The sequence below is a fragment of the Diospyros lotus genome, chromosome 6, assembly GCF_014633365.1.
Source record: "Diospyros lotus cultivar Yz01 chromosome 6, ASM1463336v1, whole genome shotgun sequence".
Classification (NCBI taxonomy): Eukaryota; Viridiplantae; Streptophyta; class Magnoliopsida; order Ericales; family Ebenaceae; genus Diospyros; species Diospyros lotus.
Window position 1 is genome coordinate 7,701,109 of NC_068343.1, and position 21,336 is coordinate 7,722,444.

Consider the following 21,336-nt stretch of genomic DNA (forward strand, 5'->3'; position numbering starts at 1 on the left):
AAAATATAGTGCGTTGCTATGAAGGGTTACACCTAAGCAAGTTTTTTTTTTTTTTTTTTGTCTAGAATTTATGTTTATTTGATTCGACAAGTTTTACATTGGTTGTCAGCTGCCTAAAGCAACTCTTCTCCTTTATCTGGCTTGGGACTAGCAGTAGATAAGAAAGTGGGACTTAGTGACATCATATATTCTAATTAGGCATACTTTAATAATTAAATGTGTGAAAAAACTATATTTATTTGTATGTTCATGGAAAATTGTATATTACTATCGTGCATGCATTAATTTGGGTATGAATAAATTCTTATTTTGTTCAACAAGTTTTACGCTAACTATCGACTACCTAATGCAACCCTCTTCCTTTACCCAGGCTTAGGACAGATTGTAAATAAAAGGAACATGTTATCATCAAGCAAAAATGTATGTTAGGACTCATGGAGGAGATACTTGGGCTTTCCCAATTACAATTGGATTACATAAAGGATCTAAACTGAGCCTTTATCTCTTTGTTTTTGTTATGGATGAACTCACAATATACAAAAGTGCATTGGTGTATGTTATTCATAGATGGCACTATCTTGATAGATGAAATAAAAGGCAATGTGGATAATAAACTTTAATTATGGAAACACCATAAAATCCAAAGGTTTTAAACTAAGTAGATCAAACATTGAGTATGTGGAATGCAAGTTCAGTAAAAACATGTGTGAATGATATTATTGCGAAACTTGGAGATCAAGTTATTCCAAAAAATGGAGGGGATTAATTTTGATATCTTGAATCAATTGTTCAAAAAAAAAAAGAGAGATTATGGAGATTGTTCCTCATAAAAATTAAGATGGGGAAGAAGTGTGCCCAACATTTTATGTGATAATAAAATTATTTTAAAGCTAAAAATGAGGTTTTATCAGACGAGTTTATGACTATTTTTGTTGTATGGCTTAGAGTATTGAATAGTTTAATGTCAACATATGCAAAATATGAGTGTAGTTAAAATGAGAATGTTATGGTGGATGTGTGACCATATAAGAAAAGACAAAATAAGAAACAAAATCATACATAATAAGATTGGAGTGGCGCTTGTTGAAGATAAGATGAGGGAGTCATGATTAAGATGATTTGGACATTTGAGAACAAGATCCATAGAAGCACATGTAACGCAAATGGAGGAAAATTGCAGCAAAAGTGAGAGAAAGACTAAAGAAAACTTAGTGAAAAACCATTATGCATGACATAACATATAATGGCCTTACAAAGGATATGACCATGGATAGAAATGATTGGAGATCTAGAATTCATTCATGATGGAACCCCCCCTCCTCCTCTAATTTTCCTTTCTTGTTTTCTTTTAATGAGTTTATTACTGTCTTAAGGTTGTTTGTTATGTGGCAAACCATTATTCTTCCAAGATCTGAGAGATCTATTTTTATGGTATCTGGCTTTTGTGTTGTCCCCTCTTATAGTTCTCTTCTTCTGTTTCTATTCTCATTATTTGCATCTGCAGAATATAATGTCAGATCGTTTATGTGTTTCTTTGTTTTGTTTTTTAATTTTTTGGTTCATTCTCAGAGATATGTTGCATTAATTTCTCTTAAATGTATTGCCTGGCTAATGAAATGTGCAGGTATAAAGCAGTGGGCATTAGATTAGACTCTGGTGACCTTGCATATTTGTCTTCTGAGGCTCGCAAGTTCTTTAACTCTATCAAGGAGGAATTCAATGTTCCTTGTTTTGGAAAGATGAGCATTACTGCTAGTAATGACATCAATGAGGAAACTCTGGATGCTTTAAACAAGCAGGTAAATTTCTAATTAAATGGTTACTATCAGGCATTTCCTTTTTCCAATTTATTATTTGTCAAATATTATAATTGATGATAGGTTGAAATTTTCTTTATTAAAGAAAAGGAAAGAAAAATAATTCTTTTTTTGTTGACCTAATTTTACTGAGAATTTAATCTCCACAGGGCCATGAAATTGATGCATTTGGTATTGGAACTTATCTGGTGACATGCTATGCTCAAGCTGCTTTAGGTTGTGTCTTCAAGCTTGTTGAAATAAATAATCAGCCTCGCATCAAGCTTTCTGAAGACATTTCGAAGGTTTGAGCATGCTGTGGAATATTTCAGTGGCCTTTTATTTTAAGTTGTGAAATTGTTGACCACTAACTCATCTAAAAGCTTAAGATGTTAAAGATGGGTAACTTTATTTTTTCACATCTTCACTGTTATCCTCAATATGCAACTATAAAGTGTGGCCAGACTTCATAACATGATTGAGCTAGACATGTGCAGCACATATAAAAGGTTAACCGTAGAGAGAGGGTTAACTTTATCTTATATTTGTTTTGCTCTCAACATCTGTCATGAAGGTTGACCATTTGTGGTTTTAGGTCTCTATTCCTTGCAAAAAACGGTGTTACAGACTGTATGGGAAAGAAGGTTACCCCCTTGTAGATATAATGACAGGGGACAGTGAACCACCTCCAGAGGTATTTCATCTGCATGTGTTTATCAATTCATATCCTTTCCTTGTGATTATGTGAGATGTTCTCTCAAAATTCAGGTAAGCTAATAACTCTGGATCACAGAATTTCTTGCTTTATTATCTGACGTATTGTCATAAAATTCTATCATGCTTGTTACACCCATTAATGTGTGAAAGCCTAGTCAACCTGGTAATATTATAATCATCCAAGCAAAAAACTAAATCCACTCAACAATGATTGCAAAACATTGCTCTAGGATACGCAAATGAATTAAACACAAAAATCTAGCTAACATAAGAATATCAACTCATAATAAGATCTCATGTACAAGCAATCTGAGAATTTCACCCTATCAAATTAAAGCTTTGGTTTCATAGCCCCTTGGGTTGGATTCTTCTTCTATGCCTTTGTACCCATTTTGTCTATGTGCTCTAGTCCATATAGGTTTTGCACCCTTTTCAGTTTAGTCTGTAGTTTAATGTCAGGAAAGGTTTCCCTGAAGGAGTATGTGAGATCTTAATATATGATGTTGGGGTAGATTTCCCAACAATTTAAGTTGTAGAGGTAAGTAACCGTCCACCATGCAAGAATAGAAATCAACCTATATCTTATTTCTGTGGTTGTAACTTATCTGGGGAAAAAATAAATAAATAAATAAAATCCTGCAGTTCTGTTTGCAAGAAAATGCTTATTATTTAGTCACGCGGGTGGCATATGGCCTCTAAAAATGTCCAATGCCTCCAAGAAACTAATCAACCCTCTATAGGCCCGCTAGTTCCTGCCAAACTGATTTTTAGCATAGAACACTGGAATGAATTCCATTGGGAGCAGTAGCAACATTGAATTCAAACTAAATTTTCTGATTCTCAAAGTTCTACCATGAAGGCTCTGAAGTTCATGTCCTTTATTTGGGGCAATCTTACTCGTACTTTGCTAGATGCTTTTCAGAAAATTGGTTCTGATAATAGATGCTATGTTACTGGGAATTGTCTCAAATTCCTAATTGGTGTGGCTTCTCTTCCCTTTATTTTGTTTTGTTTTAATGAGTATGCTTGTCTATTTCTCTATCCTTGTCTAAAACGAATGTTTTAGGGCACTATAAAAATGGTAATAGTGTCAGGAACTTGTCTATGCTCCAGGTTTTGGACTTTTATTGTCTGCAACTGTGATGGGCCTCAAGATATTTGCTTAGAGAGAATTACAGCTCCTCCCCTATTGTTTGGTTCTATTTTCAAAAAAAAAAAAAAATCCCCATCAGTGGGTAGATGGTGTCTTCCCCCATTCATATCTTTACAGTCTTTAGAAGTGAGATCAGATGGTGGACTATGGAGTCTGACTGAAGGAGGCATTTTTTGTAATCTAGAAATCCTGAACGAACTTGTTCAGCTTTGTGTATTATGAAATGCATGGCTCTGAGTTGTGTAACCTGCCTTATCTCTGTTATTATGTATTATTGACCTACTGAGTTCGGACTGGTAACTTGTTCAGCTCTTATTAGCCAGGCATTCATGTGGCAACCTCCCAAATGGAGTCATAAACTAGTGTTTCATTTTATTTTATTCTTTGATTACAGGTGGCAGAACGCATTCTGTGTCGTCACCCCTTTAATGAATCTAAGAGAGCATATGTGGTGCCACAGCGTGTTGAGGAGCTTCTGAAGTGTTACTGGCCAGGGAAACCAGGTGAACCTTGGGGTATTAGTTTATATGGGCATTCAAAGATTGCCCCAACTAAATGCATAATTTAGCTCTCTAGTCCTTAAATTTCTAGGAGCAAATCCTGTGTGAGTTGATGTCCACTTTTCCACATTAAAACCCATCATTTATGGTGCTTCATTTTCCTCACCTAATGGCTAATAGGGTTTGGGGCTTAGTCTGCATCAATATCTTGACATCTTTGAAATTAGGTTTCAACAGTATGTGGCATCAATATCTTGACATTTCTCAACATTGTTGTTTTTGCTGCATGAAGATGAAGCTAGAGTAAAATTACCACCTCTCAAGGAGATCAGGGAGCGTTGCATCAAACAGCTGGAGCAAATGCGGCCTGACCACATGAGGAGATTGAATCCAACACCATACAAGGTAATTAAAATTACTTACCTCTTAATTGCATGGTTTGAAACTGGGAACAATATCCTGTTGCACTTGTTTAGCCGGCGAGTAACTAAAACCAATCTTTCAAAATTCCCATCTGGGCAGGTTAGTGTAAGTGCAAAGCTCTACGACTTTATTCATTTCCTATGGCTCAATGAAGCGCCTGTCGGGGAGTTGCAGTGAATCTCACGGTACAACTGGAGGAGTTTCTTCCATGTTATAGTTTGCATGCATTTGATTTTGACGTGTAAAACCACAAGAATTGTTTCTCTTTTTGACTTGTACAATGTTAGTAGTAAAGAACGTGTAAGTTTCTAGCATATTATTCTGCAAGAAGTAGCTGGCCGAATGATTACTCCATTGTGGACTTGAATAGTTCAAGAATATCGGTAGTTTTTGACATATATCCGGGCAAGCATGTGAACCCATGTTGGCTATTGCTGCATCAGTTATCGTAACCAAAGATGTAGTCTTGAGTGATTCTACAAGAAAAAAGTAAAGTACTTCGCCAGAGAACTGCCCTAGTTTGGCCATGCCTGCTTACAAGATTAGATAGAAACATTAAAAAACAAAAAACAGGATTGAGATTTACTTCTGTAAGACTATTATATTTTATGGAGTAAAAAACAAAATTATATAAGAAAAGAACGTAATGGTATGGTGGTAGCATTAATGACGCAGTTGCCCCTGTACGTGGATCATGAGGATGATGGACAATGGCCAGTGAACTTCATCAATATATTTAATTTACAAAGTCCCTACCCACCCATAACCAGATTTATGCTGACCAATGTCTTCGAGCTGGCGCTGCTGCTGCTTCATCAAGCAATCAAATAGTGACAATGAGATCGTTCAAATGCACCCATCCAAACGCACATCGGTCCCGTATGCTCTCTGCGATTGATGCTGCCGAATCAACCAACGGCCGAATTCTTACCAGTTCTTTTTCCACAGCTATTCTGAGCTTTTGCTCGACCTGAAATTCCATGTTGCACAAAATGTATGTGAACTATATGACTGGAAAATTTATAATTTAAAAGCACTGTTCTACAAAAAATTAATTTTTTATATTAATTATTTTATAATAAATAAATTATAAAAATTTACTAATTTAAAAGCAAGCAATTTGCTTTCTAAACAACGAGCAAATTGCTTGATGTTCGAACGTGTGTGTGTGTGTATATATAATAGCTTATAAAATAAAAATATAATTAAAGCACATATATTATATTTTATAAAATAAAAAATGTGATTTTATAAAAATATACCCTCATCCCTGATTAAAAACCTTTAACCTTGTCCCATACGAGGTAAAAGGATCCCTGTAAGTGTAAAGCAAGTTTTTTTGCCATCCCTCCTGCCACTTTTCTCACTTCATAAATTTCGGATTTTCATAACTTTCTAAAACTATTTACACGTGGACGTCGTTGATGGTTGCCTGGGCAGCAAGAAGCTTCAACTACTGGGGCTGGCCAAAAATTTTTATCCTACTGGTGTATTTATATGCTGAAAGCCTAGAGCACAGAAAAGCAGATCCTACTGCTTGCGTGATGAAAAATTACTAACCTTATCAATGCACCGTACAGTATCCAAGACATGGCAGAAATAGGAAAGCTGCTTGTAGAGATCCGCTTCAGTGTACTAATACCAGGAATATGCACACCAGTTCATCAGTAAATTAAAGGGAAAAAAACAAATCAAGAGAAAATATAAATGAGTGAAGGGTGGGGAAAACCTTTCTGACGAGACGCCCGTTACAGCGAGGGTAATTGGGACAAAGTGTTCCTCTTTCAGAATCACCAACAACCCGCAAATTCATACTACGAGTTGTGTATTTGCAAGTTTCATCGTCACACTGTAAACAAAAATCACGTGCTGTTCAAATAATATTCTGGCTAGATTCTAAATTTCAAGTGTTGCACAAGTGAACTGCAACACATACCGTCATTGAGCCCTTGTAGTACAAGGAAATGAACCCTTCCACTTGCCGCTTAACCTGACAAATAATAGCCAGGGTCAAGTATATACATGCTCAGACGAAAATCCACCTCAAACCTAAAATACATGCATTCCAAGCAATATAGCTAAAAAACAATCACACGAGGTGGCACAAGCCTGCGTTATTAGAAAAGGCTATTAAGTAACTTTTTACACATTAGCACCTTTCAAAATATAGATACTTCCATTCAAAATAGGTCAGTTTAGAAAACCTGGTTATCCCTATACCTTTTTTCAAATTTATTCTCTTAAATGTTTTTCTTAGAATGCAAGGAAACACGTGTTATAAGAAAAATAGATACTAGGGCTGTGAGATAAAAAAAAAATGTAAAAAAGTTAGACCAATTTGTTCAAGAATATATTCTAATATAATTAATCTGAAAAGGCAACAATTTTTTAATCGGAAAAAGCAAAATACTAGAGTTGTTTTATTATCTAATTGTTTTATAAAAACAATTTTGAAGTATCTTAAAACTTAATAATATGAACGCATTTACTCTTGTATTATATTTTATACATTTCAGGTGATGCAGGTGCATACCAATCTCATAATGAGAAATGCCTCTTAGGATACCCAATTAAAAGAAACTGGCAACAGTCCACAAGCAAAATTCAAACCTGATACTACAAAAGAATAACTCAGTAGTACCTGATTGGCTATTAGTGCAGGAGACATTTTTCCCGCATCACTTTCCTCGGGGCACTTTGGACAATGCAGTTTGAGCCAGAAATTTGGAGAGGTTTCCCCTGCCTGTGAGTCTGTTTGCTTTTCACTGATTGATGAACGAATGGAACTCAACACAGTTGGACAGTCAAAAGTACCAGAGCAGCTGGGACACGACAAAACCAAAGGCTCACAACCTCCATATCTGCAATTAGTTCATCTCAAGTTCCATCATTAGTCTTAAACTAGAAAATTTTCCACGCAAAATAAATTTGCACAGAAGTGGAACTTAAAAAATTATCAGAAATAACATTCAAAAAATAATCGAGTATAAGTGGTGAAGTAAAGACATTAAGGATTTTGATACAAAGACTAGAAAGTGGAATAATCTCCAAGTAGTGAAACATTTGTTCAGTTTCAAAAAATAATACCATGTTTCTTGGCCCAAAAGGTGAATCGCTCACCCCAGGCGCCCCCACACCCGGCCCGACAGAATGTGAGGGGGTGAATCATGATGACTCAGCCGGGCACAGTGGCTAGACCAGTGCTCACTGCGCACAAGGAGCCCCCCTCATTTTGAGAGATTGCTCCCACACTGCCGCTGGCGAGACTCGATCCTTGGTCCTTGTTCCAAACTTCACCTTGGAGGCACTTTGTGCCCCCAGTAGTGACCAGCTGAGCTGCCCATGCGGGCAATAATACCATGTTTCTTATTCATATAACTCTTTGAGTATTCATTTAAATATATGCAGATTTCCATGTTCATTATCACACCAAACACCCTCCAGAGAGATCTGGGCTAATTTTAGAATGTATGTAGCATAACAATCACAAGCCTTAATCCCATTAAGTCCAGTCAGCCACATGAATTTTAATCCTCCATACATCTTATCCATGACCATATGGTCCATATCCCTTGTAAAGTTATTATTTCCTGTATCACAACTAAAGGTTTCCCACCAAAAATTTTCTTTGGCCTTCTTCTCCCTCTTTTGCTACAGATTTCCTTGATTTTATCTACTAATTTTAGAATGCATGCAGGTGTAAATAAGTTGAGCAAGAAAAATTACCTCTCATCATCATCAACTGCAGAGAAGAGTGAGATTGAAGGATCACTGTTGACACCCTCGCTTGATTTACTTTGGAACTGAAAAAACCATTTGTTTCACGGGTAACTAACACATGTATAAGCTAAGAGTAGAATGATTTCTATTTCACCATCATTGAAAAACATGACTCCTCTCTTCTTATAGAGGGAGGATACAACAAATTAGGAAGTGATCAAACTAGGAAATAATTTACAAGATATATAGGATATTCTTATTCTAAACTTGAATCAATCAATCAAAGAGATTTGGGCCATCAATCAGGAGATTGGAGCCAATCCCCACTAATCAAGGGATTTGTCTCCTTTCCATTTCAACAACATGCAAGGTGAAATAGGTAATAAATAGGAGATTATGTTATTCACCTTGGATGAGTCAAGACCTAAACAACCAGCCAGGCGTGCTGGGCTTGTACCTTGAATTGATGCGCACAGGCGTGAAACAACAGGATGAATCTGTACCAGATAAATTAATGTTAGACCAAACATTAGAACAGGTCTGAATTCATGTAAGCACAACCATTAGGATGGGGGCTGATAAGGACCGATGAATAGAAAGCCAACCTGCTGCGACAAATAATAATCAATGTCAATCATCCATTTTTCATTGTCTCTTTTCAGTTCATCAGGATGTCTTGCCCGCTGAGCAATCCCAATTGATGTAGCAGAACTGGTGCCCTATTGACAAGAAAAGCATGCAAACATAGGCCACTAGATATTGTTTCAATTGTCTGACAACCACAATATGGAGGTTTCAGTTACATCCCAAGTAGGCAGAAAATTTTTTACAACAAACCTGCTCGCAGCAAATTACATAAGGAACTGTATCACCAGCAGAGCAACCAGTGGAGTAACCATTTCTTTTCCGCCTAAGTGCAACCTACGTGATCATTCATGGCCAAGCAAATACTAGTTAATCCAGTAAAATATTTGAAGTTGGTGAAAAAAGGAGTGATAGACATGGTTCAAGATTTCGACTCACTTCAACATGAGGCTGGTTCCTTGCATCCGGGTAGGATTCTGGCAGTTTTGTTAATGTCTTTGTGATGACATATTTCTCCAGTGCTACATGTCCATTCCTCATGTCCTCCTGTACCTGTTAATTGGCCCAGATAGTGTGAAACACAAATGAAGTAACAAATAACTATGTTTAAGTTACAACCTTGCTTAGCTAGTTTATGTATGACAGTAAACAAATAAGGTGGTGTAATGGTAAACAAATGAGGTAACGTATCTAACAGTCATAAATTGAAAATCTAAATCCTGTAAAGTTGGATCCTTGTCAACTAGGTACAAACTTATCTGCAGTGAAAGTTCATAGCGGATCAATGAAAAAAAAATTCAGAAACACATTTATTTTACTATTTCTTCGTTTCGACCACATCCAAGTTGAGAAATTCTTAAGCTCACAAGACAGTGACCTCAGATCATTTTTTTTTTTCTTTTTTCTGGGCAGTTGATAGTCATGCTGCAAAGTGACACTGCAAATCATATACACATATTGTAGTCTATGAGAGCTCATATACCTTCATGAGAGCACTGTGTATGGATTCAACAACATCCTCACATGACCTGTAAAGCACAGTGGGCATGAAAATGCTGATGCCTGAAGAAGTAACTATGATTTTTCTTGGATTACTAGTTAATCACAACCACCCCCCCACCCAAAAAAAAAACTGCATAGATTTTTTAATATACCCTCCAGAGAGGATCTGATTTAGGCAGAAATCTCCCAGCTCCTTTGACAGCAAACTCCAGTCACGACGAACCATATCAAGACCTTTCCGTTCGATAACCTGCACCAAGATTGAAATTCACTTTGGAACACTGAAATAAATGTCTAAAATTAATTAAAAAAATTGAAGGAAAAAAAGCTTAGAAAGCTACCTCATATGGTGTTCCATCCCTAAACTGCACTTTAACAGCTGCATATTTCTTTTTCTTGAGAAGCAGCATTCGTTTGTACAGACCATCAAGGTCAATTTCTAAGCACCTATACTTTTTATTGACCTAAAACCAAAGAAGCAAGGGGAGAATTTAAATGTGCATCACAATAAGACATTCCTCACAATTTTTTTTTTTTTTATTCTTGCTGCACAAATATTTTATCAAGTTTCATGTCCATGCCAGCATCAGAAACATATGTTCTAGAGAGAACAAGAGGTCAAAGTTCATACCAATTTTGGTCATTAAACCCATGTTTCTCAATCTTCTTTGGGTAAATTAAAATGTACTCCTCTAACCGGAGGTAATGCACTATCCAGCACTTAATTTACTCCAACAAAGATTAAGAAATGAGGTAATACATTATCCAGTACTTTATTTACTGAATTCTTTGAATGTTTATTCAATCATAAGGGAAGAAAAAGAAAAAAGACAGAAACAAGTTTGGGTTTAAAACCAGGCTTCACCTCTTGGATGACCTTCCCTGCAATCACCTTGGCTTTTGCAATATCATCAAGTCCACTATAAATCATTATTGAATCTGTATCACCATAGATCACCTGCCAAGAACAAGAGAATTCATTCTTTAAGAACCAAAGAATTTTGGTGACTGAAATCAGAAAAAAAGCAAACATGAAAGTTGAAAAAATACAATAAAAAAATATGAACTTCAGCATGCAAGAAAGTACCTCTAAGTTCAAATTATTCTGGACTAGATCAACAGTACTTTGAAGAATTTCTCTTCCCTGTATCAGAATCAAACTAAGTTCCCAGATGCTCTAAGAAGAAAACAGATATCATCCAAAATCTGCCCATTCAAGAAAATTAACTAGCATCAGGACACCAAAAGTCTTACTTGTTGTGTTATCAGCTCTGCAAGTGGTTTTGCATAGAATCTGGAATTGGAAAATCCAAGGCAACCATACATACTGCAGGTGGGAAAGAGAAATAATTATTAGAATAACTAATGCTGGTAGAGCAGACAGGAGCATGAGTTATTAAAATAAATGAAAAGACAATGGAAATCAAGTGAAACAAAAACCTGTTTGCAGTAAGTTTTAGTGCTTGCTGCTGTATGTCAAGCTGCTGGACCTTAAGACCAGAGGCAGTTTTTAGCCATGACTTCACCATTCTTCTTCTCTCAACCAAATTTTTCAGTAACTACAATAGAACTATGCAAGTTAGAGAGTGAATTAGTACATCTACAGTTCTCTCTCTCTGCCAAACGAATAAACTCGCCACAATCAAAAATCAGAAACACAGTCCAGTGTGGTACTATGAGGAAAAAAAGGAAAAAGAAAGAAACTTAAAAAAAAGTTCAAATTGCAATGAATGATGAACCAATTAGCATCTAAAAACCAGAAGGAAGCAAAACAAAAAAAAGAAAGAGAAAGAAAAAGACAAAAATTGATAGTACTCACAGAATCATTCAAAATGAATAAAACAAATTCTGATACTTCCAAAATTGTAACTGCATGGGAACCCATTCTCGTCCTAAAGGGAAAGAAGGCTAATAGCACTTGCAATGTTGTATTCAACATGTCTATTTTCCCCAAAAATGAGGCTGTCTGTATTTAACTCAAACTGTCAAGCATAGTATTAAAATCAAATCAAAGAATGTACGCCTTACCCAGTGGCCTTCCGTTGTTTTTATCTTCAGTTAAATAAACTAACCTAAAGAGGCTGAATCCAATGGCTTAACAATAATATTGCATAAGAATATTGTGAGAAACTAAAATTAGAACATAATTAAATGATATATCTGCATATTGTAATACAGTGGACTGAAACATAATTTTACATATGGGCTAAGCAGGGGAGGGCAAATTTTGGTGAAATAGATAGACTGAAACAGACAGACAGCATGCCTGATATACCTCTGTAAAGGATTGAACTGGAGCTCGTAAAGAGAAAGTGTTACTACATATGGCAAGAAATACCTGCTCAAGTGCCAGTCAGCATTCAGTGGATCCTAGTTCTTGGATAACCACAAAAGCATGTCATAGGCCACATATTTTCCTATTGAGTTGAATTCTCATGTATGCATTTCAAGTACATCAGCAAAAACAAATTGATGTGCAGAAATCTAAAAAAAAATAGATGCACCTTAGACCACACAACTTATCATGACATAAAGAAAAAACAAACCGTCAAATGCATCATTATATTGCCTCATTATTCATCAAGTGACCTTTTGAGTAAAGAATAAGATGCTAACTGAATATATTATCAAAATGCATACAAACAGCCAGGAAAGAGAAGGAAAATTGATTTCATATCAAATAACCATAAAAGGTCATCCAGTTAAGCAAGCATCATAAAGAAATGGAAATATTTAACTGTTTCCTCCAGACCTACCAATTTTCCAACCTTCAAAATGGATATTTCTAATGAGGCAATTCGGTGCACTTCTACTTGGGAAGCACAGGCAGTCATGAAGGTTAAATATTGAACTAAGTTTTCTGTTTTTTATGAACAAAAAGTACCATCAATTCAGCTTTATTTGGTTGGGGATATATATCTCAAACAGGTACTTGTGATGCTCAACAAATTCCCATACAGTACAAGATTTCATTTAAGCCATGAATACTATGAACCATCCTTTTAAGTCAACAGTTAAAATCCTTTTTATTGACTTGTACCTATTTGGAATCCAAATTGTGATGTCTCATGACTGAGTCAAAGGTCCAATCTGCTAAATATAAACACCATCAAAATCAACTCGGAAAAGTACCTCTGGTAAAACTCCAGTTTTTCTGCTAGATGGTAATCGAGGAACTGATCCATCATGAGGGCGTTCAACAGTTGTAAAACAGATGTTGTATTCCTGTTAAAAAGGAATAACTTGAATAAGCAAAATGTATAACATAAAGCATATTATTACTATATACTTGAAAAAGAGATCAAAGTGAAAAAATCATTGATTTACCTGAATGATAGAAGGATAGAGACTATTGAAGTCAAGAAGCAGAATATATTTGTCATACAATCCTCTTTTGGGCTCCAATACCAATCCACCTGAGTAAGCAGGTCCCTTTTTGGCTTTCCTCTGATCACTATGTGGTGAATCATTCTCAAAGTTCCCAGCATCCAAATCATCAACTTCTTTGTCCTCAGCACCATGATTAACTTTACGCTTTGTCAGTTTTGTTTCCTTTGAATCAAAATAATACTTGTCTGGGACAATATATTTTTTAGCATGGAATGCATGCAGCAAAAGATATTCAACTCTTTGCGCCCTGGCACCCTAAAGTCAAATGTGACCGTTTTAGTTTCTAAATCAACACCATCAAAGATCTAAATGTAGATAATCTGAAGCATAGGGCAAAAATTCACCTGCAGAGTCTTCCCCCAGAGATTACCACTGATATTGGTCAATTGACGCGTGAGAGGAAGAACACTCAGATGAAACATAAGTTCCATTGATAACCATGCATCTGTCTCACTACATTCAATCTGAGCATGGTGAATATTTCATGATATAAATTAGGATGTATCCAAAGTAGAAAAATATCAGGTTGCTGGAATCAAAAGGTAAGACTGGTAGAATATGTTGTCATCTGCCTATTTTATTAATAGGTATTAATTGAATTCTGATACATTATGCCATAGAGAGAATGGGGATGTCATGAGGTTACTTCAAACATGACATTTGTATTGCCCTCAAAAATGAGACAAGCTAATTACGGAGAAGATATTGAAGGAACTGTGAAATGTACCAGATATATATATAGCTAATTTTACTCCCCACCCAATTTTCAATGAGGTATAAGAATTGACCAACACATGAAACGGAAATTTTTTTTACTTATTTTCTCTCTAGGTTTGTTTTTCTATATATATTTCCTCAGAATTCCAAAAAGAAAAAAAAAATCTTTTCATCTAACTGAACTGAAAGCCACAACTTGTAGAAATTTTGCATTTCATGTTTGTTGTGAAATACAAGCATATGAACGACTAAGAAAAGAGTAAGAACCTACAAGTTCCACAAGGGATTCAGAACTTTGAAACATTAACTGAACTTCATGTGGTGCAATCTCCTTCCGGTCTTTGTTGAGCTGAGTCTTTGCAAGTTGTGTCAAAGAGTAACTGACCTGAAAAGAACAGATATCATGCATGATAACTGCACTGGACAACCAGATTCTGTTGTGGGATATCAGCCTAAATATTTACCTCTTTCAAAAGATCTCGAGAACACAAATATGTATCACATAAGAGCCTCCCTGCAACGCAGGACATAATCCCTGGACTTGCACCAGAACCAAAAATTGTGCCTCCTTTAGTAAGCTTAGGCATCACGGAGCGCTTGAGACGGCCAATTTTGGACCACATGCTGCTAGGGACCCTGCAAGCCTGCTTATTTAAGATGCATAGCCTAGTTAAAATGGCATTTCAAATTCACGTGACCAGATATATACAGTAGGGAAAGTGCATATGAAGGATAGAAGAATGACCAGAATAATAATGGAAAAATAGTGGTGTTTTTTGAAAATAAAGAAGACTTTAAAAGTGATCTGTTGAATTTTTTAACCCAGACGAAGTAGTTGACACCTTTCATGGCATTACATTATCTATTTTCTTAATTTGGACACAGATATGACCACAAGATACTATAATTATAAACATAACTACTAAAAAATAACAGTAAATGAACACATTCACAACAATTAGAGCCATAAGTTAATTTTGTGGATATGAATATAAAGGTTACACTGCTGCAAGAACCATGCTGATATCCCACCTGAGCTCTGTGAAGCAGAACATCAAGATCAAACCCAGAAATATTGTGGCCAATAAGAACATCACTATCTAATTTGTGCAGTTCAATCATCAACCGGTTCAATAAAGCTCTTTCGCTGCAAATTGGATAGACAAGATAAAACAGGGAACTTGAGTGATGGAAGCAGATGAATGCTATCAGTAAAGTTGAAACCTCAATAAAGAGATAAAAACAGATGAGGTAAGCAACCAAAACCTGCCTGCTTTCAACACTGATGACATTCGCTCCAGCCTTTGAATTTCTATCATTTACTTCTTTGGTAAATCCCATTGGAAATATGCCTCCATCAAGCTTGCGAACAACACTAAAATGGCTAAGCATACCTGGCCTAGTCCATTCTGAGGCTAATGTAGGCGTATCAATCTGGAGAAAAAAATCCAATCATGAAAGTTAATCTCAGAAGAATGCTACAATTGTTTTGGTCAAACCTGACCAATAAGTTTCCATTTGAACAATTGCAGCAGATAAATTATAGGTGCCAAACATGTTGGACATCTGTGACCAAGTGTGGCAAAGCAAAAATAAAATAAAATATTAAAGATGATGTCCTAATTATGTTTTTCCCAACATACTCAAAAGATATGATTGTATACTTCGTTAAACAAACATCTGATTCATTCAAGCAAAAACAGCCAAAACCACTAGTAATCACACAGCATTAGTCACATTAATCTGCAGACAGAGAGTGCATGACCAGGCAAAGGACCAATTCTAGATCAATAGACAGTTCACGTGTTTTGATGATGGTGCAATCAACATGCCTAATGAACCATGTACAACATACCTTAGCCTTGTGACAGCAGATTATGGATGCAGAAACAATTTCATTCACATTTTGCTTTTCACTAATGACAGTTTTCAAATTTATTGCTGTGACAACCACAGGTGGAATCTCTGGTATACTCTTTGTGGAGGTTGAAACTTGTATGTCCTTTGGACAATCAACAATAACCTCAAATTTGCACCAGCTTACCTGCTCAGAATGCATCAATAAGAATGTATGAGAGCAATACATAAAAAGCTAGACACATCACAGATTTTGAGACTTACACGCTGAGCTGAACACATGGTGAATCTTGAAACCGATAGCCAGGATGGTCCCTTTATCTTCCTCTTAATAAGAAATTGCTCCAAAGCACTGTCAACATTGATAATTGTCACTTTTTTTTTTTTCCTTTCTTTGGCTTATTGAAATGATTTTTTTTTCACAGCAGAAGCTTTTTACTGGAGTGACAAATTTAACAGTGACAACACTATCGCCTTAATTAACTCCAAGAAATTAGCATCTGTTTAAACCTCGAGGTACTTTAATTCATAATTTGACTGAAAAATACAGGATCCTCAAGCATCAATAACAAGAGAAAATCAGAATATATGTGCGAGACTTCAGAACCCAGAGCAAAGTTATAAAACACTAGAAAAACATTCTATAGGGGAAACACACACATTTCTGTGAGCTTACCTGGTGCGTGTGGATTGTTGGCTATTGCACGCGCCCAATAAGTTTACCCAATGCATACCCAAAGGGTCTAATTGACAGCAAAAGAAAAATCCATACACAGTTCATATTCCCTTCTTTCCTTGGAAAAGGACCAGGATTAGATGTTTCTTAACATGAGATGATATCATACAAGGTCTCAACACAATCAAATTTGTGAAAGTTGAAGCTTTCACATTCCAAGTCATGTACTTAATGAAGATAAGCAAAGTTTAACAAGAAATGCAGCATATAAAGAACATGAACAGACAGCAGACAAATTCCTATAGTCATTTTTTATTGACCATAACTTCTCATCCAATTCTATTATGGAATTATCAAGAAAGATGACAATTTCAATCAGGATAATGCTTGGTACTAGCAGCTGAGCTAAATGTTGATATCATGTTCATTACTCATACCTGTTTGCTCTCATCTTTGCAGATAACGAAGGGTTTGTATCCAAACAACAGGTTAAATTTCAACACTACAAAATCCTAACCCATAAAGACAGCCTCTGCATATTCAACCCCAAGTATGCTGCAAAAGTAGTAAAATAGGCAGAAGAACCAACTCAGAGCACTTATACCTGCTATGAGTTCCTAGTAAAGCAGAGAACTGTTCTCCCTTGAGGTCTGAAGAAAGTGGTGGGTCCTGCACTTAAAGTAGTGAGCCATTTCAAATATAGCACCACAACAATCATAAAGTAAATGGAATAGGCATCTCTTTTTTCATGGACAACATTCAGAATATCACTTCCCAGACTACAATCTAATTTTGAATTAGATGAATCTTTGATTTAAAAAAAAAAAATAGTAGTCAAGAATAGTGCACTGATTCAGTTTGCACCATAAGCACCATACCTTGAACGGGTAATTGATCTTGAGTACATAATTCTCCCCAATAGGAACATCAAGTCGCTCAAATGCATAGCTCCTCTGAATTGTCAAACAACGAATTAGTGATCATAAACAGTAAACCAGAAATAAGAAATAGAAAGGAAAGAGAGGGAAATTCTTGACACGGAAAATTGATAAATTTGCAAACCTTAACAGGTGTCATGCTAAAACTTGAAACATTGCAATCTAATAAATGCTTGGCTATTTCAGTCTTTAATCCTGAAGCCATCTCCTACAAGAAAGGCAAAGGGAAGATAACTAGCATGTGCTAGAAATTTTGAAATACATATTTAAGTATTCCAAAGTAATGTACTACTTGCAGCTTAGTTCGGAAAGCTGTAGAAGAAATTCGTGACTCTTCGGCATCTTTCTCAAGCTTCATAATCACATCATTCTGGAACAGTGAACCATTTGGAATTGCGTAGACACATCTTTGCATGTTCTTTACAACTACACAGCAGCTGCAATATGTACTTCCTGCTTTGACCTGGATTGCGGAAAGAGATTATCAACTATCAGTTGTTTACATCAGAAAATTTAACATAACCCAATTCCAACCCACAAAGAAAATTTAACATAAACTGTGTGGCTTATATCAATCATTGGGGCAGACCATTGACAAGGAAACAACCAAGTGATCACCTTCATCGTGCATCATTGATCGTATAAGCAACAGTGATACATTAAATGAAACATTGGTTTGAGCAATCTTGGATGAAACTAATGGCAAAACTTTAGGAGACTCCTGCACCAGCCATATCAATTTATCTATGGAAGGTGCACATTCCGGACGTACCAAAACTAATGAAACCAAGATGATAAGTTCAGGATTGAAGGAAGTATTTCATGAAAATAGACAGGGACTAGAGTGCTAAATATAAATTTATATGGTTTATGTTTCATATCCACATGATAAAAGTTTATATTATTTGACGGTCAATTAGAGTGCTAAATAAATTAAAAGTGCAAGAAAGTTTGAGAGGGTGGGGCCGGTGGGCAGGGACAATCTGCTGTTTGCGGGGAGAGCAGCCAAATCAGGCATTACAAGTAGAAAATGGTTTAGGACCTTCAAGTATCCAAAGAGCAAAAAAATAAATTTGATACTTGGTAGAGGACAGGAACAACATCATCTTGAGTAATTCAAATAACGGAGAATGACCAGCTACTTATATTCCTTGTTTCCTTTTTTTTTTTTTTTACTAAAGATGTCTCATAGCCTCAAGATTTCCAGTAATTCGTTCTTCCACCACCTGAAATATGGATATAAACTACTGAACGAAGAAATATAGAGTGAGGAAAAAAAATAAATACAACGATCTGCCTTTGCCAAGTATATTATTCAGGCTGCTATTCTTTATCTGTGTTTGCTTCTGTTTTTTTTTTTTCTTTTTTCCTATATGTAGCAAACCTGGCCAGTCACAAACACAAGAACAAAACAGAATGCAAACATAGTGACGTAAGCGGGCAATAGAAAAACAATTTAAAACTATAAACACGTATAACAAGTTACAACAGCCAGTGGTGTAATATCACACTTTGACAAACCGTACAAATTACAAACCTAATTTTAATGCTACCACATCAGTATTAAAACATGTAATCAGATTATGTGTAAATTGATAGTATAATTTTGATTTAGACGGAAATGGGTATAGGATAAAATTAGAATTACCGCCATACCTTTCCGAAAAGATAAAGGTTACCCATGTTAGCACCATAAAACTCCTCATGGGCATCAAGTATGTAGAAAAGCAGTGAACCATCAGAATCCAAGGTGAAATCTGGCTTTTCTTCGCTGTTTAAACTAGGATTTGCTTCTGTGCTATCATGTTCAATGTTCCCATTTCCTGCATTTCTGACAGCTTGCCATCCAGCAGTGGCACTCAATGCGGGATCCTTTACATCTTTAATTTTGGCATTAAGAGTAAAAGCCTCATCTTTAGCCATCGGCTCCAACTTCACTTCAACAGCATTCTGCAGGCTCTCCTTGGCTACGAGCGTAACATTTGAAGATTCAAATAATTTGGTATTCAGGTTGTCATCCATTTTAGGACTCAAATCTTGGATATGTTCAATTTCCTTTGTTGGATCACTCTCCTTGACTTCACAGTTATGGTCCTTACCAGACAAAAATTCACCATTAGGATTTACTATTTGAATTTCAGGTCTGACTATCAAATCAACACTTTCGACAGGTGGAATTTCACTCTTAATTGGTGTGATCAAATTAACCGGCGTGAAGATTTTCGCAGCTGCAGATAAATTCGTGTGTCCCCTGCGTCGTCTCTCTCGATCGGCCTCATCAGGGGCAAATTCAGCAATAACATCATCAACAATACTGTCACAAGATAAATTCTTGGACTTGTCGTCCTTGCTCTTCTTAAAAACCGAAGAAGTGAACATGCTGGAGAGTCTTTGCTTACCCATTAGAGCAGCCGCTGCGGAGAGAGCAGAAGGCTTCTTAGGCGGCGGTTCTTTTTTCTCCATTTTCTTCTTCTTAGGTTTCTCTAACTCACCTTCCGATTCGTCAGACATTGGGACCGCCGCCTGAGACCAATCCTCCTCCTGGCCTTCGTCTCCGTACCCTAGACCATCGTCGTCCACAATGAATCCCCGGGTTTCCTCCCGACGCTTCGCGACGAGGGCATCGTACTCGTCATCGTCGACAGTGTCGTAGATCGGATCTTCAATTTTGACCTGGAATCCACCGCCTTCTCGCCGACCACCCCGGCGGAGTGCTTTCAGGCGTTCGAGGGCCTCCGAGCGGGTCGACGCGCTGGATCCTCTGCTCCTCCGCCTTGCGGTGTCTATCGGCTGTTCGTCGTCCATTCTCTCTCTCTCTCTCTCTCTCTCTCTCTCTATGTCCGACAATCCCTCTCTCTCTAGAGGTATCTATTCATTATCACGCCTATGACCACTATGGATTATAAATGGCGGGAACTCTAAAGTTTCGCGCCAGCGGATATTTGAAGGCAGAAGAAGAAGCCCTACCCCTTTTGCCAGCCGATAAAAGTCACTCACAGAGCCCAGCCCATTTACCATCCAGCCTGCCCGTTGCACAAAATTTAGCTTTGCAGCCCAACATGATAGGGTAAAGTAAAGTATCTAATACTAAGAGCAATAGTTAAATTGCAATAAATATATTTTATTTTTAGTTAAATTATAATAAATATATTTTATTTTTAAACAAAGTAATATAATTAATTTAAAATTAAAAAATAAATATAATAAATACATTTATTTCATCTACCTAATACAATTCACAATTATATATGATTACTTTAACACAAAATATTACTGACAACTATTATTGCTCCGATAAGTTAAATTTATAATAGACTTCAAATTTACTCTTGATTCTGTAAATATTTTGCACTGATAAAATTTGTAATATTTGAGTAGTTAATTTGATGATTAGGCTTTAATTATAATGAGATTTATAATACGAATAATTCTTACTTATATAACATAACTTTATTTTAATTATTTAAAAGTAATTCTAAAAGGTTCTATAATACTTAAAAGTCAAAACGTTAGTTAGGGATAATAGTAATAAATTAGAGATAAAAAAACAAATAAAGGGTACAATAATTGATATGAGTGGGATCCCTTGATTTGATGTTGGTGTTGGTGTTGATGGATTTATAAACAATTATATATAATTGTAGTCATTAATCTAATCGAGGAGGTACTTGACAAGTCTCGCCCCTACACAATATATTGATAACAACCATGACAAAAATTTATTATAAATTATTTGATAATGATATATTGTATTTTAAGTAATAATCATAATATTTAAAATACTCATTTATTCTTTCCATTATCTTTTCAATTTTTTCGAAAGCCTGAACAAACAAAAGAACAATGCTATTTTTTTATTTTT

General features: G+C 36.0%; 2 protein-coding genes across 3 annotated transcripts in view; one reads left to right on the forward strand and one right to left on the reverse strand.

Annotated features, from left to right (window-relative positions):
• Positions 1–4,943, forward strand: part of LOC127803372 (nicotinate phosphoribosyltransferase 2-like) — a 45,312-nt gene extending 40,369 nt beyond the window's left edge. For both annotated transcript variants that reach the window (XM_052339543.1, XM_052339544.1), the window contains 6 exons: positions 1,625–1,799; positions 1,967–2,101; positions 2,392–2,490; positions 4,061–4,169; positions 4,459–4,571; positions 4,689–4,943. In XM_052339543.1, the coding sequence (XP_052195503.1) occupies positions 1,625–1,799; positions 1,967–2,101; positions 2,392–2,490; positions 4,061–4,169; positions 4,459–4,571; positions 4,689–4,766 (709 nt within the window). In that variant the 3' untranslated portion in view covers positions 4,767–4,943. The remainder of the gene's footprint in view (positions 1–1,624; positions 1,800–1,966; positions 2,102–2,391; positions 2,491–4,060; positions 4,170–4,458; positions 4,572–4,688) is intronic.
• A 201-nt stretch (positions 4,944–5,144) lies between these two features.
• LOC127803371 (DNA polymerase alpha catalytic subunit) lies at positions 5,145–20,378 on the reverse strand. The gene is made up of 31 exons (XM_052339542.1): positions 19,131–20,378; positions 17,767–17,937; positions 17,599–17,682; positions 17,415–17,489; positions 17,141–17,205; positions 16,125–16,212; positions 15,859–16,047; positions 15,274–15,437; positions 15,036–15,150; positions 14,468–14,647; positions 14,275–14,388; positions 13,631–13,750; positions 13,224–13,541; positions 13,029–13,121; positions 11,337–11,455; positions 11,151–11,223; positions 10,984–11,040; positions 10,762–10,854; positions 10,238–10,360; positions 10,049–10,146; positions 9,877–9,922; positions 9,333–9,446; positions 9,147–9,230; positions 8,915–9,028; positions 8,717–8,806; positions 8,316–8,392; positions 7,231–7,450; positions 6,526–6,579; positions 6,319–6,438; positions 6,150–6,224; positions 5,145–5,559 (listed from the first exon to the last, which is right to left on the reverse strand). Exons 1-31 carry the CDS (start codon positions 20,277–20,279, stop codon positions 5,413–5,415), a joined length of 4,629 nt encoding a protein of 1,542 aa, XP_052195502.1. The 5' UTR covers positions 20,280–20,378; the 3' UTR covers positions 5,145–5,412.
• Between the last annotated feature and the right edge of the window lie 958 nt (positions 20,379–21,336).